Raw genomic sequence first — 11134 nt, 5'->3', positions numbered from 1 at the left:
CCAAACGATAGGCTTTAATGCACAAGATGTGTGACCGGCAGCAGACTTACAAAAGAAAGGCCAACTGCCGGGAAGCACGGGTTCTTATATCCCGCCTCGTAGGCGGAGCTACCTACCTCTCAGCCAATCGGCTGAGAGGCACATGACTTACCCGGGCCAATGGGCAGCGAGTCCTCTGCACCAATAGCAGCTCACTTCCAGCCAATCGGCTGAGAGGCACATGACTTACCCGGGCCAATGGGCAGCGAGTCCTCTGCACCAATAGCAGCTCACTTCCAGGTACCGTAATACCCCTAGTCATACTACCACAGTCACCCAGGAGTCACCCAGTTCTTTCACTTCATAAAGGCCCGTAATCTGCCCTACTCCATTGAGGAGGTCAGGACTATCACTAGACTTCCAGGTCTGCGCGGAGTGCAAACCACACTTCTACCAGCCAGACCGAGCGCACCTAGTGAAGGCCTCCCACCCCTTTGAACGCCTCAGCATGGATTTCAGAGGGCCCCCCTCCCTCTACTGACCAAAACACGTATTTCCTTAACGTGGTCGACGAATACTCCAGATTCCCCTTTGCCGTCCCATGCCCCGATATGACGTCTGCCACCGTCATCAAAGCCCTCAACACCATCTTCGCTCTGTTCGGTTTCCCCTACTACATCCACAGCGACCGGGCATCCTCATTTATGAGCGATGAGCTGCGCCCGTACCTGCTCAGCAGGGGCATCGCCTCGAGCAGGACGACCAGCTACAACCCCCGGGGAAACGGGCAGGTGGAGTGGGAGAATGGGACGGTCTGGAAGGCCGTCCAGCTGGCCCTACGGTCCAAGAATCTCCCAGGACGTGCAGCTCTAGGGTTTCGCTCCCAACGTGGCTGGCAGCTCCAGGACCTGTTCTCCACCGCAACCACGTGCGGCTCCACAAGGCGGAGCCGTCGGTTGAGAGGGTACAGTTACTCCATGCGAACCCACAGAGGCGTACCCCGACGGCCGCCAAGACACAGACTCCCTCAGGGACCTGGCACCAGCTGGGTCCCCACCCCCTCCCTCTGCCCCGGCGCCACCCTTCCTCCCCCCAGCGCATCTCACCACAGCCCCCACTCCAGGACAATCCGTCCTCCCCTTAGTCTCATCCGAGGATGAAGATGAGGTTGACACGCTCCTGGAGTCACCGGCGACCGAACTGACGTCCACCGGGACTGCGGCGCTCACAATCTCCCCCCCCCCCCCCCCGCTTTGTTTGTACTAGCGATGGAGCCATTGGTCATCAGGATTAGATTGTCAGGTGGGTGGAGGGATATGGGGTGGGTGTGAGGAGCATAAGGTGTTACTTTACATGGACGATCTGCTGTTATACATTTCAGATCCTCTCTTGCTAAATTTTTTTATCACTGAAATTGAAACCATATTTAGAAGAGCAGAAATGTTTTATTGCAATCCCTGAAGTCATAAAACACAAACAACACTAACAATAACGAACATTGCTGGATGTCTGGTTTACTTTTTGGAATCATTAAAGTCAGAAGTCAACCCATTTTATTTTATTTGAAGAAACTGAAGTGATTTAAAGTTAACTTTACGCAGCAGCAGGTGAATGAAGTTACTCTGGTGAAGGGGGGGATTGTCAGCTCTGGCACAGCAGCAGGTGAATGAAGTTACCAGGTGGTGAATGAAGGACCAGGTGGCCGAGTGGTTAAGGAGATAGACTGCTAATCCATTGCGCTATGCATGCGTGGGTTCGAATCCCATCTTTGTCAATTTGGGGCCTCACGGTAGCATGGTGGTTAGCATCAATGCTTCACAGCTCCAGGGTCCCAGGTTCGATTCCCGGCTGGGTCACTGTCTGTGTGGAGTCTGCACGTCCTCCCCGTGTGTGCGTGGGTTTCCTCCGGGTGCTCCGGTTTCCTCCCACAGTCCAAAGATGTGCGGGTTAGGTGGATTGGCCATGCTAAATTGCCCGTAGTGTAAGGTTAATGGGGGGATTGTTGGGTTACGGGTATACGGGTTACGTGGGTTTAAGTAGGGTGATCATTGCTCGGCACAACATCGAGGGCCGAAGGGCCTGTTCTGTGCTGTACTGTTCTATGTTCTATGTACTCTGGTGAAGGGGGGGATTGTCAGCTCTGGCACAGCAGCAGGTGAATGAAGTTACTCTGGTGAAGGGTAGGTTTGTCAGCTCTCGCTTTGTTCTGCTCAGGAGCATTGATGTACATCCGGGCTTCCGTCATACTTTCCCACAATGCTCTTGGATGCCGCTAAAATGGCGGCGCCCATAGTGCGGAGCCGGCAGCTCCTGACTTTATTCAGGACACCGGGATCCTTTCTCTTGGCCCCAGGAACGGCTGCGTTCCGAGTCCGGAGCCGCTGCATGAGCGGCAGAAATGTGCTGCAGCTTCACCAGCGAGGCATCTTCAAAGACATCTTCCCGGAGGCCGGAGACCTGCACCAGTTGCTGGAGTCCGGGCCCCAGACCCTGTACTGCGGCTTTGACCCGACCGCCGACAGCCTGCACGTCGGCAACCTGCTTGCCCTCATCGGGTTGCTGCACTTCCAGCGATCGGGTCACCGCGTCCTGGTGCTGCTGGGCGAAGCCACAGCTCGACTGGGCGACCCAAGCGGCCGGAGCAGCGAGCGGGAGGCCGTGAATGCGGGCACGGTGCAGGAGAACGCCCGCGGTATCCAGGAGGCGATCCTCCGCGTGTTCCAGAACCACCGGGCCTGCTTCTGCAGCGAGGCCGAGGCCGCGAACTTGGGACCGGTCAGCGTCCTCAATAACTGGTCCTGGTATCAGGATAAGGAGGTGGTGGGTTTCCTGGACACTGTGGGCAGGCATTTCCGCATGGGCACCATGCTGAGCAGACACAGTGTACAGTCCCGACTCAAGAGTCCAGAGGGCATGAGTTTGACTGAGTTCACTTACCAGATGTTTCAGGCGTACGATTTCTATTATTTAAATCAACACCACGACTGCAGAATCCAACTGGGAGGGACAGATCAACTGGGAAACATGATGTCTGGATACGAATTTATACACAAGTAAAGCACATCTGCTTTCAGTATACTCTTCACGTATAATTTCTTGCATTTGTGATTTGGCCATCTTTTTTTGCATTTTTTTTGAGTGATGTGCATTTAATTATTCTGTAGGGTGACTGGGCAGAACGTTTATGGCATCTTGGTACCACTCGTGACCAGTTCGTCAGGAGACAAACTGGGAAAATCTGCAGGAAATGCAATATGGTTGAACAGAAACAAGACATCACCCTTTGAACTGTACCAGTACTTTGTCAGGCAACCTGATTCAAATATAGAAAGGCAAGTTCTTTATACTTATCGGAATGTTTTTACTTCCTGTGTTCACATGATCTGATGTGGCACACAATACAATTTATTAACGTAAGACTGTTTAGAGATCCTCAGGGGTCCTCTTGGACTGGGCGTTGTACAATGGGAAAGGATTGGATGGCAATATAGTTGTGAGAGAACCCTTGGGGATGAATGACCATAGCACGGTAGCATGGTGGTTAGCATCAATGCTTCACAGCTCCAGGGTCCCAGGTTCGATTCCCGGCTGGGTCACTGTCTGTACGGAGTCTGCACGTCCTCCCCGTGTGTGCGTGGGTTTCCTCCGGGTGCTCCGGTTTCCTCCCACAGTCCAAAGATGTGCGGGTTAGGTGGATTGGCCATGCTAAATTGCCTGTAGTGTCCTAAAAAGTAAGGGGGGGGGGGTTGTTGGGTTACGGGTATAGGGTGGATACGTGGGTTTGAGTAGGGTGATCATTGCTCGGCACAACATCGAGGGCCGAAGGGCCTGTTCTGTGCTGTACTGTTCTATGTTCTATAAAACCAAGTTGGATAGTGAGGTGGTTGACTCTGAGATCAGGGTCCTGAATCTCAACGGTAACTATGATGCTATGAGACATGAGTTGGCATTGATGGATTGGGAAACATTACTAAAAGGAAGAACAGTGGACAGGCAATGGCAGGCATTCAAGAAACAAATAGGTGAACTCCAAAACATGTTTATTCCTATTTGGAGCAAGAGTAGAAAGGGAGCTGTGACCAAACCATGACTTACAAGGAAAATTAGAGGTAGTATTAGATTCAAAGAAGAGGCATACAAATTATAAAGAAAAAGCAATAGACCTGAGAACGAGGAACAGTTCAAAATTTCTCAAAGGTGGACCAAGGGCTTGATTTAAGAAGAGGAAAATAAATATGAAAATAAGCTAGTGGGGAACATAAACTGACTGTAAAGTTTCTATAGGAATGTAAAGAGAAAATGATTGTTAAAACGAATGTATGCAGCTTGCAATCAGAAATGGGAATTCATAATGGGGAACAAAGAAATGGCCGAGGAACTAAATTTGTATATTGTTTCTGTCTTCACAAAGGAATGCATGAATAATGTACCGGAAGTTGTGAATAACACAAGTTTTAGTGAGGAGCTGAAGCAAATTAGTATTAGTAGAGAAATAGTTTTGGGGTAATTAATGAGATTGAAGGTGGATAAATCTCCAGGGCCTGATGATCTTCATCCTAGAGCACTTCAGGAAGTGACCCTGGAAATAGTAGATCCATTGACGGTCATTTTCCAGAATTCTTTGGACTCTGGAATGGTTCCGACAGATTGGAGTGTAGCTAACAAAACAGTGCTATTCAAAAAGGGAAGGAGAGAGGAAACCGGAAACTATAGACCAGTGAGCCTAACGTCTGTAGTAGGGAAGTTACTAGAGTCCATTATCCAGGAATTCATAGCACAGAATTTGGAAAGCAGTGACGTGGGCAGCACGGTAGCCTTGTGGATAGCACAATTGCTTCACAGCTCCAGGGTCCCAGGTTCAATTCCGGCTTGGGTCACTGTCTGTGTCGAGTCTGCACATCCTCCCCGTGTGTGCATGGGTTTCCTCCGGGTGCTCCGGTTTCCTCCCACAGTCCAAAGATGTGCAGGTTAGGTGCATTGGCCATGATAAATTGCCCTTAGTGTCCAAAATTGCGCTTAGTGTTGGGTGGGGTTACTGGGTTATGGGGATAAGGTGGAGATGTTGACCTTGGGTAGGGTGCTCTTTCCAAGAGCCGGTGCAGACTCGATGGGCCGAATGTCCTCCAGCACTGTAAATTCTATGATAATCAGGCAAAGTCAGCATACATTTACGAAAAGGAATCATGCATGACAAATTTAGATTTCTTTGAACGTGTAGAGTTGACCAGGGAGAACCGGTGGATGTGGTTTATTTAGACTTTCAAAAGGTTTTTGGTGAGGTGTCACAAAGGAGATTACTATGTAAATTTAAAGCGCACTGAGTTGCAGGTAGAGTCTTGAGATGGATACAAAACGTGTTAGCAGACAGGAAGTGAAAAATTTAAATAAATGGGTCTTTTCAGCAGGCAGTGACTAGTGGGGTACCGCAGGGATCTGTGCTAGGACCCCAACTGTTCACTTTATATATATATATATATATATATTAATGATTTGGACAAGGGAACTAAATATTATCTCCAAATTAGCAGATGATACAATGTTGGGTGGGAGGGTGAGTTGTGAGGAGAATGCATCAACGGGATTTGGACAGGTTGAGTGAGTGGGCAAATGCATGGCAGATGCAGTATAATGTGGATAAGTTTGATGTTATCCGCTTTAGTAGCAAAAATAGGAAGGCAGATTATTATTTGAATGGGTGTAAATCGAGAGAGGTGGATACTCAGTGAGACCTTGGTGTCCTTGTGCGTCAGTCGCTGAAAGTAAGCGCACAGCAACAGCAGGCAGTAAGGAAGGTCCATAGCAAGAGAATCTGAGTATAGGAGTCTGTCCATGCTAATATGTCACCCTTAACACCATGTTACGTTACATTGGGAATAACCTTTTATCTGACACTTTCTTGAACGCCTTTTGGAAATTCAAATAACACATCATCTAGTTTCTCTTTATCCATCCAGCTTGATACAATCTCAAAGAGTTCTAATAAATTTGTCAAACATGATTTCCCTTTCACATAACCATGCTGACTGTCTGACTGTAGTATGATGTTCTAATTTACCTGCTATTACTTCCTCAATAAAGGATTCTAGCATGTTCACAACGACTAACTGACCTGTACTTTTCTGTTTTCTGTCACGTTTCTTGAATAGAGTTGTTACATTTACGTTTTTTTCAATCTGCTGGGGCTTTTCCAAAATCTAGGGCATTTTGGAAGATTTGGAAGCAATGTATCCACTGTCTGTACAGCCGCTTCTTTTAAGATTTTAGGATGCAGGATCTCGGGTCCAGGCGACTTGTCAGCCTTTAATTCCATTATTTTTGTCAGTACTTTTTCACTTGTGGACATGATTGTTGTAAGTTCCTCCCTCCTTTTTGCTGCTTCAGACTTGGGGATTTGTCTTCCACCTTCCGGCACCAATTAACCCTCAGTGACACTTGTTTCATGAGTTTTACATGATTTAATAATTTGTTGAAACATAAAATTGTAACAAATGTTATCTCTGCTTTGAGTGGCCATCAGGAAATGAGGAACCCCCCCCCCCCGCTGTTATTTGTTGACTTTCTTATCTACGTTTTGAGTTTTTTGGGGAGCAAATGTTGACACTCTGCATGATCAAGGCAGACGGTACAGGACATATCCTTTCTTCCCTTTTTGTTGTTAAACCCGGGCATGTACGTGTAACGTGGTGAAAAGTGTCACTGTGTTTTTATCCCTGCCTCCTCTACCTGGTCCCAGGGCAGGGGCACAGTTTTGTTTGGTGACCAGAAATATAGTGCAGGTTGTGAATTTGAAAGTTTGGTGTCAAATGCAACTCACCTTGGAGCTCTAATATAACAGACAGCTTCCACTTAGATGAAATGTGTACATCCGTTAAATTATTTCACCAAACAGCAGTTTTGGTTTCTTTAGGTATCTGAAACTTTTCACCTTTATCCCACTTCCTGAAATTGAAAGTATTATGGTCAACCACAGAAAAGATCCAGGCAAACGCATTGCCCAGAAACGACTAGCAGCAGAAGCCACAAAATTGATTCATGGCAAAGAAGGACTAGAGTCTGCCAAAAGGTGAGTCTTGAGAACATTTGAATCAAACATTGAGAACCGGAGATTCAGTTCCATCAGGCATTTTTCCTAACGCCTTGAAATATAGACACTTGTGCTTACAGGGAAGCAATTAGATGGGGTTCATAGGAATACAAAAAAAATATAAATGACTGTCTGTCCTACAGAAGCTGATCTGTCCACAGTCCATGGAAACTTCCTCCCAAAAGATGACTGAGTTTAATAAACCAAGAGGTAAGCAGGATGCATTAGACAACGAGCAGTGGCTCTCTCCACTCCTCCATAGCAGCTTCCTTAACCCCAATAGGAAATCAAAGTAAACACCGCATGATCCAATTAGAACATTTATCTAATTTATTTGTACTTTAATGCTAAACAAGAGGGATACGTTTTGAGCTACTTGCTGCTGGTGGGGAGAATTGTGTGGGGTATGTTTCGTTATACGAGATTCTGAGCAGTGCCAAAAGTTTGATCAAAGAGGTGGGTTTGAAGGAGAGTATTAAAGGAGGAAAAGAGGGAGGGAAGCAGAGGTGTTTGGTAGGACAAACAGAAAGAGAGATTCTGGGTCAGGGAACACCCCATAAACAACTTCAGTGAAGACCTGCGTTTCCAAGGTCACTGCTGTTTTCTGTCTTTTCCATTACAGTCCTGAGTTTGGGTTCTTGGTGATCCTTCATATGTTCACAAGAGGTTTCTATTCCTAGTTTATAAACCACTCATCTCAATCCTGGCTTATTCAACACTCAACTTCCCATATCTTGTACAGATAGCCCAGTCATAATATCACTCTATGTTTCTTTTCGTGTCAATTTGACCTTTGGTAGCAATCCCATCTCAGAACCAAAAATTTGTATGTTCAAATCCCACTCCTGGATTTCAATGTGTGGACGTGAGCTTCATGTCTGAGGTTGCCTAATTGAGTCAGGTGATTAAACAGGACAGGAAAAATAATCCCTTGCTGAGCCCAATGGCTTATAAAAGCTATGAGCTTCAAATGTCAGCGTCTTCTGTGCCCCATCCAGCTCCATGAACAAATGCTGCACTATGTTTTACTGCTGCTGCTGTTCAATTTGTTTGCCTTTCTTCTTCAGATGTACAAGTGCGCTCTATCATAGTAGTATGGATGCCCTTGAGACCATGACAGATGAAGAGCTACAAGTATTGTTTAAAGAAGCACCATTCTCTGAAAATCTGCTTGAGCCAGGCACAACGGTGCTGGATCTTTGTCGTAAAGCTAATGCTATTCCAGATGGACCCAGAGGGTATGTCCCTTGTGTAATCTCATGAGTTGGCATTTACCGTTGGTGAAGTAAGGATGAGGCAAAGAATCACTGATGTCACTTTTTGATTTACTTAATAATTTCTTCTTTCTAACATAAGAGAATGGGAGTAGACCATCAAGTCTGCCCTGCCATTCAGTACAATCATGGCTGATTTTGGCTCCAACTCCATTGTCCTGCATGCTTTAGATTCCTCGAACAATGGGAACAATCTCAGCATCTACCCCATCAAGCCCCTTCAGAATTTTGGAGATTTCAATGAGATTGCCCATCGTCCTTTATAACTGGAGAATATAAACCCTGTTTACTCAGCTTTGCACCATAGTACAACCCCGTCATCACAGGTACCAATTTAGTCAATCTCTGCTGCACCACCTCCAACGGAAGTATATCCTTTTTTAAATGTAGAGACCAAAACTGCAGACACTATTCCAGATGCAATCTCACCAGTACCTTGTACAACCATAGGAAGACTTCTTTATTCTAACCGTGATGGTGTTGTGCGGAGCACAGTAGACCTCTGAGCTTATACTGAATCTTACATTGCAAAAGCTATTTCAGATTTGTAATTTCAAATCCATGTATGGCGAAGACTGCAATGTTTCTCCCTCAGCAAAACGGTATCACCAATATTTTGCATCTCTATTTTCAAAACCAATATAATTGACCTGGGGTTTGACAAAGGGTCACCTGGACTTGGAACATTAGCTCTTTTCTTTCCCTACAGATGCTGCCAGACCTGTTGAGATTTTCCAGCATTTTCTCTTTGGTTTCAGATTCCAGCATCCGCAGTAATTTGCTTTTATAACTGACCTGTGCTCACCAGAAACCTTGAAACGGTGTGGAGCTGGATTTAAACCAAGGTCCCAGATGTGTCATTCAAACCTGATTAATCTAATAACCTTAATCAAGTGCCAATTATCACTACAGTATCTACTTGAGTAAAAATAGCTAACATGTTACCGGCCATCTTTCTCGATAGCTCTGTTGGGCATCAATCTGCCATTGTTTTGTTGACGGTTCTTTTGTTAGTGGTCATTTGAAATGGGAGTGGATTGGTTGTTGAGGACTGATTCTGAAGAAAATACAAGCTACATTCAGAATGTTCTTTTCTTTTCCCATCTCAGGTACCAGGTGATTACAGATGGTGGAATTTGGATCAATCACATCCGAGTGACAAAACCAGAACAAGTCCTCGTTTTGGGACAGCATATTCTGACAAATGGGCTGTCGTTGCTCAGAGTTGGAAAGAAAAATTACCACATAGTCAAATGGCTCAGTTAGTCAGCGAGGTTTAATGGATGTTATTTTGTTGGAGTTCAGGTTTCATTTAGTGGCCTGGAGAAATCTGGAGTCTCATTGAGATCTAGTCATGCTATTGCTAAGTTTGATGGGGAGAACATGTGTCCAGTAACTCGGAGCAATAGACCATGAGAGCCCAAACTGGAAAATGTTTGAAATTGTAATTTTAATATTTGATATTGGGTAAATGTTGAGGATTTTAGATGGATCACTTTCCATCAACAGGATGCTTTCTTGGACCATTCCTTTTGGTCAACCAATTATATTAGTTTGGAGGGCAGCATGGTGGCACAGTGGTTAGCATTACTGCCTACGGCGCTGAGGACCCGGGTTCGAATCCCGGCTCTGGGTCACTGTCCGTGTGGAGTTTGCACATTCTCCCCGTGTCTGCATGGGTTTCATCCCTACAACCCAAAGATGTGCAGGCTAGGTGGATTGGCCACGCTAAATTGCCCCTTAATTGGAAAAAAATAATTGCGTACTCTAAATTTATATTTCAAAAATGATATTAGTTTGATAAATGTGAAAAAATGAAGTGCCTCTATTATATCACTATCCTCACGGAAATGGAAGTGGGTGAGTAACAGAGGCTTTGATATGCAGACTTAGCCCCAATTAGGATAACTTTTAGTAAATCACAACGTGGGGTTGATGGCCATCAAAATCTTTTAACAACATTTTGAAATTGAGTTAGAATTGCATCTCTGAATGGATGGTGAGCAATGAGTTACAGTTTGCTGATGTTTTTGGCAGCTACTGTACTATGTATAGACTTTCAGACTCAGAGTGAGTGAGGCCATAGAGATGGCCATTGTGATCAGGTATCTAATTACTACATAAGGCTACTTTTTATAAATCTGTACATAATGTATACATACAATAAAATAGAAAATGAATTAAAAGATGTGAAAATGTTAATTTGCGCATATGGATTTCTTTCTTGTCCATATTTCTATGCATTGCAATGGCTGATATTTGGGAAGGGAGCGAATGAAGGGAAATGTACCTGTGATAACTTATTCACTTTGGTTGGCCCCACCAAAAGGAATGAGCAGTGCAGGTGGGAGCTACTGTTCAATGTGAAACCACCGGGATTCATTATCGTGCTTTGGCAAGGCAACTGCAGTCAACTACAGGGCTGTCAGTTAACCTTGGTGGGAAAACCTTCAGAAATGATAATCCAGGGACACAATTAACATTCTCTTGGACAAATGTGGCTCAATTAAGGAAAACAAGAATTAAATTTGTTGAAGGCAAATCATCTTTAACTAATTCGATTGAGGTTTATGTTGAGATAATGCAACGTGGTGTGCCTGTATTTCCCAAAGGTTTTTGATAAAATGCTACATTGGATATTTATCAATGAAGTTAAAATTCAGATGGAATAAAAGGATAGTGAGAGCATCAATACGAAGTAGCTGAGTGATGGGAAAGAGTGTTAACTGTGAACGGTTATTTTTAATACTGGAGGAAGGTATGTAGAGGGTTCACCAGGGGTCAGCATTAGCACCAC

The 11134-nt window shown here is 45.2% G+C and overlaps 1 protein-coding gene and 1 non-coding gene across 2 annotated transcripts; both read left to right on the top strand.

Moving 5' to 3' along the window:
• The first annotated feature begins 1477 nt into the window (after nt 1–1477).
• On the top strand, nt 1478–10539 carry yars2 (tyrosyl-tRNA synthetase 2, mitochondrial). Its single transcript, XM_038780921.1, has 6 exons — nt 1478–1641; nt 2135–3032; nt 3144–3311; nt 6887–7042; nt 8131–8301; nt 9447–10539. The coding sequence occupies exons 2-6, from the start codon at nt 2236–2238 to the stop codon at nt 9601–9603; spliced, it is 1449 nt and encodes a 482-aa protein (XP_038636849.1). The 5' UTR covers nt 1478–1641; nt 2135–2235; the 3' UTR covers nt 9604–10539.
• trnas-gcu lies at nt 1672–1753 on the top strand. Its single transcript has one exon. It is a non-coding gene; the product is annotated as a tRNA-Ser (tRNA).
• Nucleotides 10540–11134: the final 595 nt, after the last annotated feature.

The sequence above is a fragment of the Scyliorhinus canicula genome, chromosome 20 (assembly GCF_902713615.1).
Source record: "Scyliorhinus canicula chromosome 20, sScyCan1.1, whole genome shotgun sequence".
Lineage (NCBI taxonomy): Eukaryota > Metazoa > Chordata > Chondrichthyes > Carcharhiniformes > Scyliorhinidae > Scyliorhinus > Scyliorhinus canicula.
The sequence above is the reverse complement of the archived record's forward strand: the minus strand, read 5'-3'. Positions and strand labels throughout refer to the sequence as shown.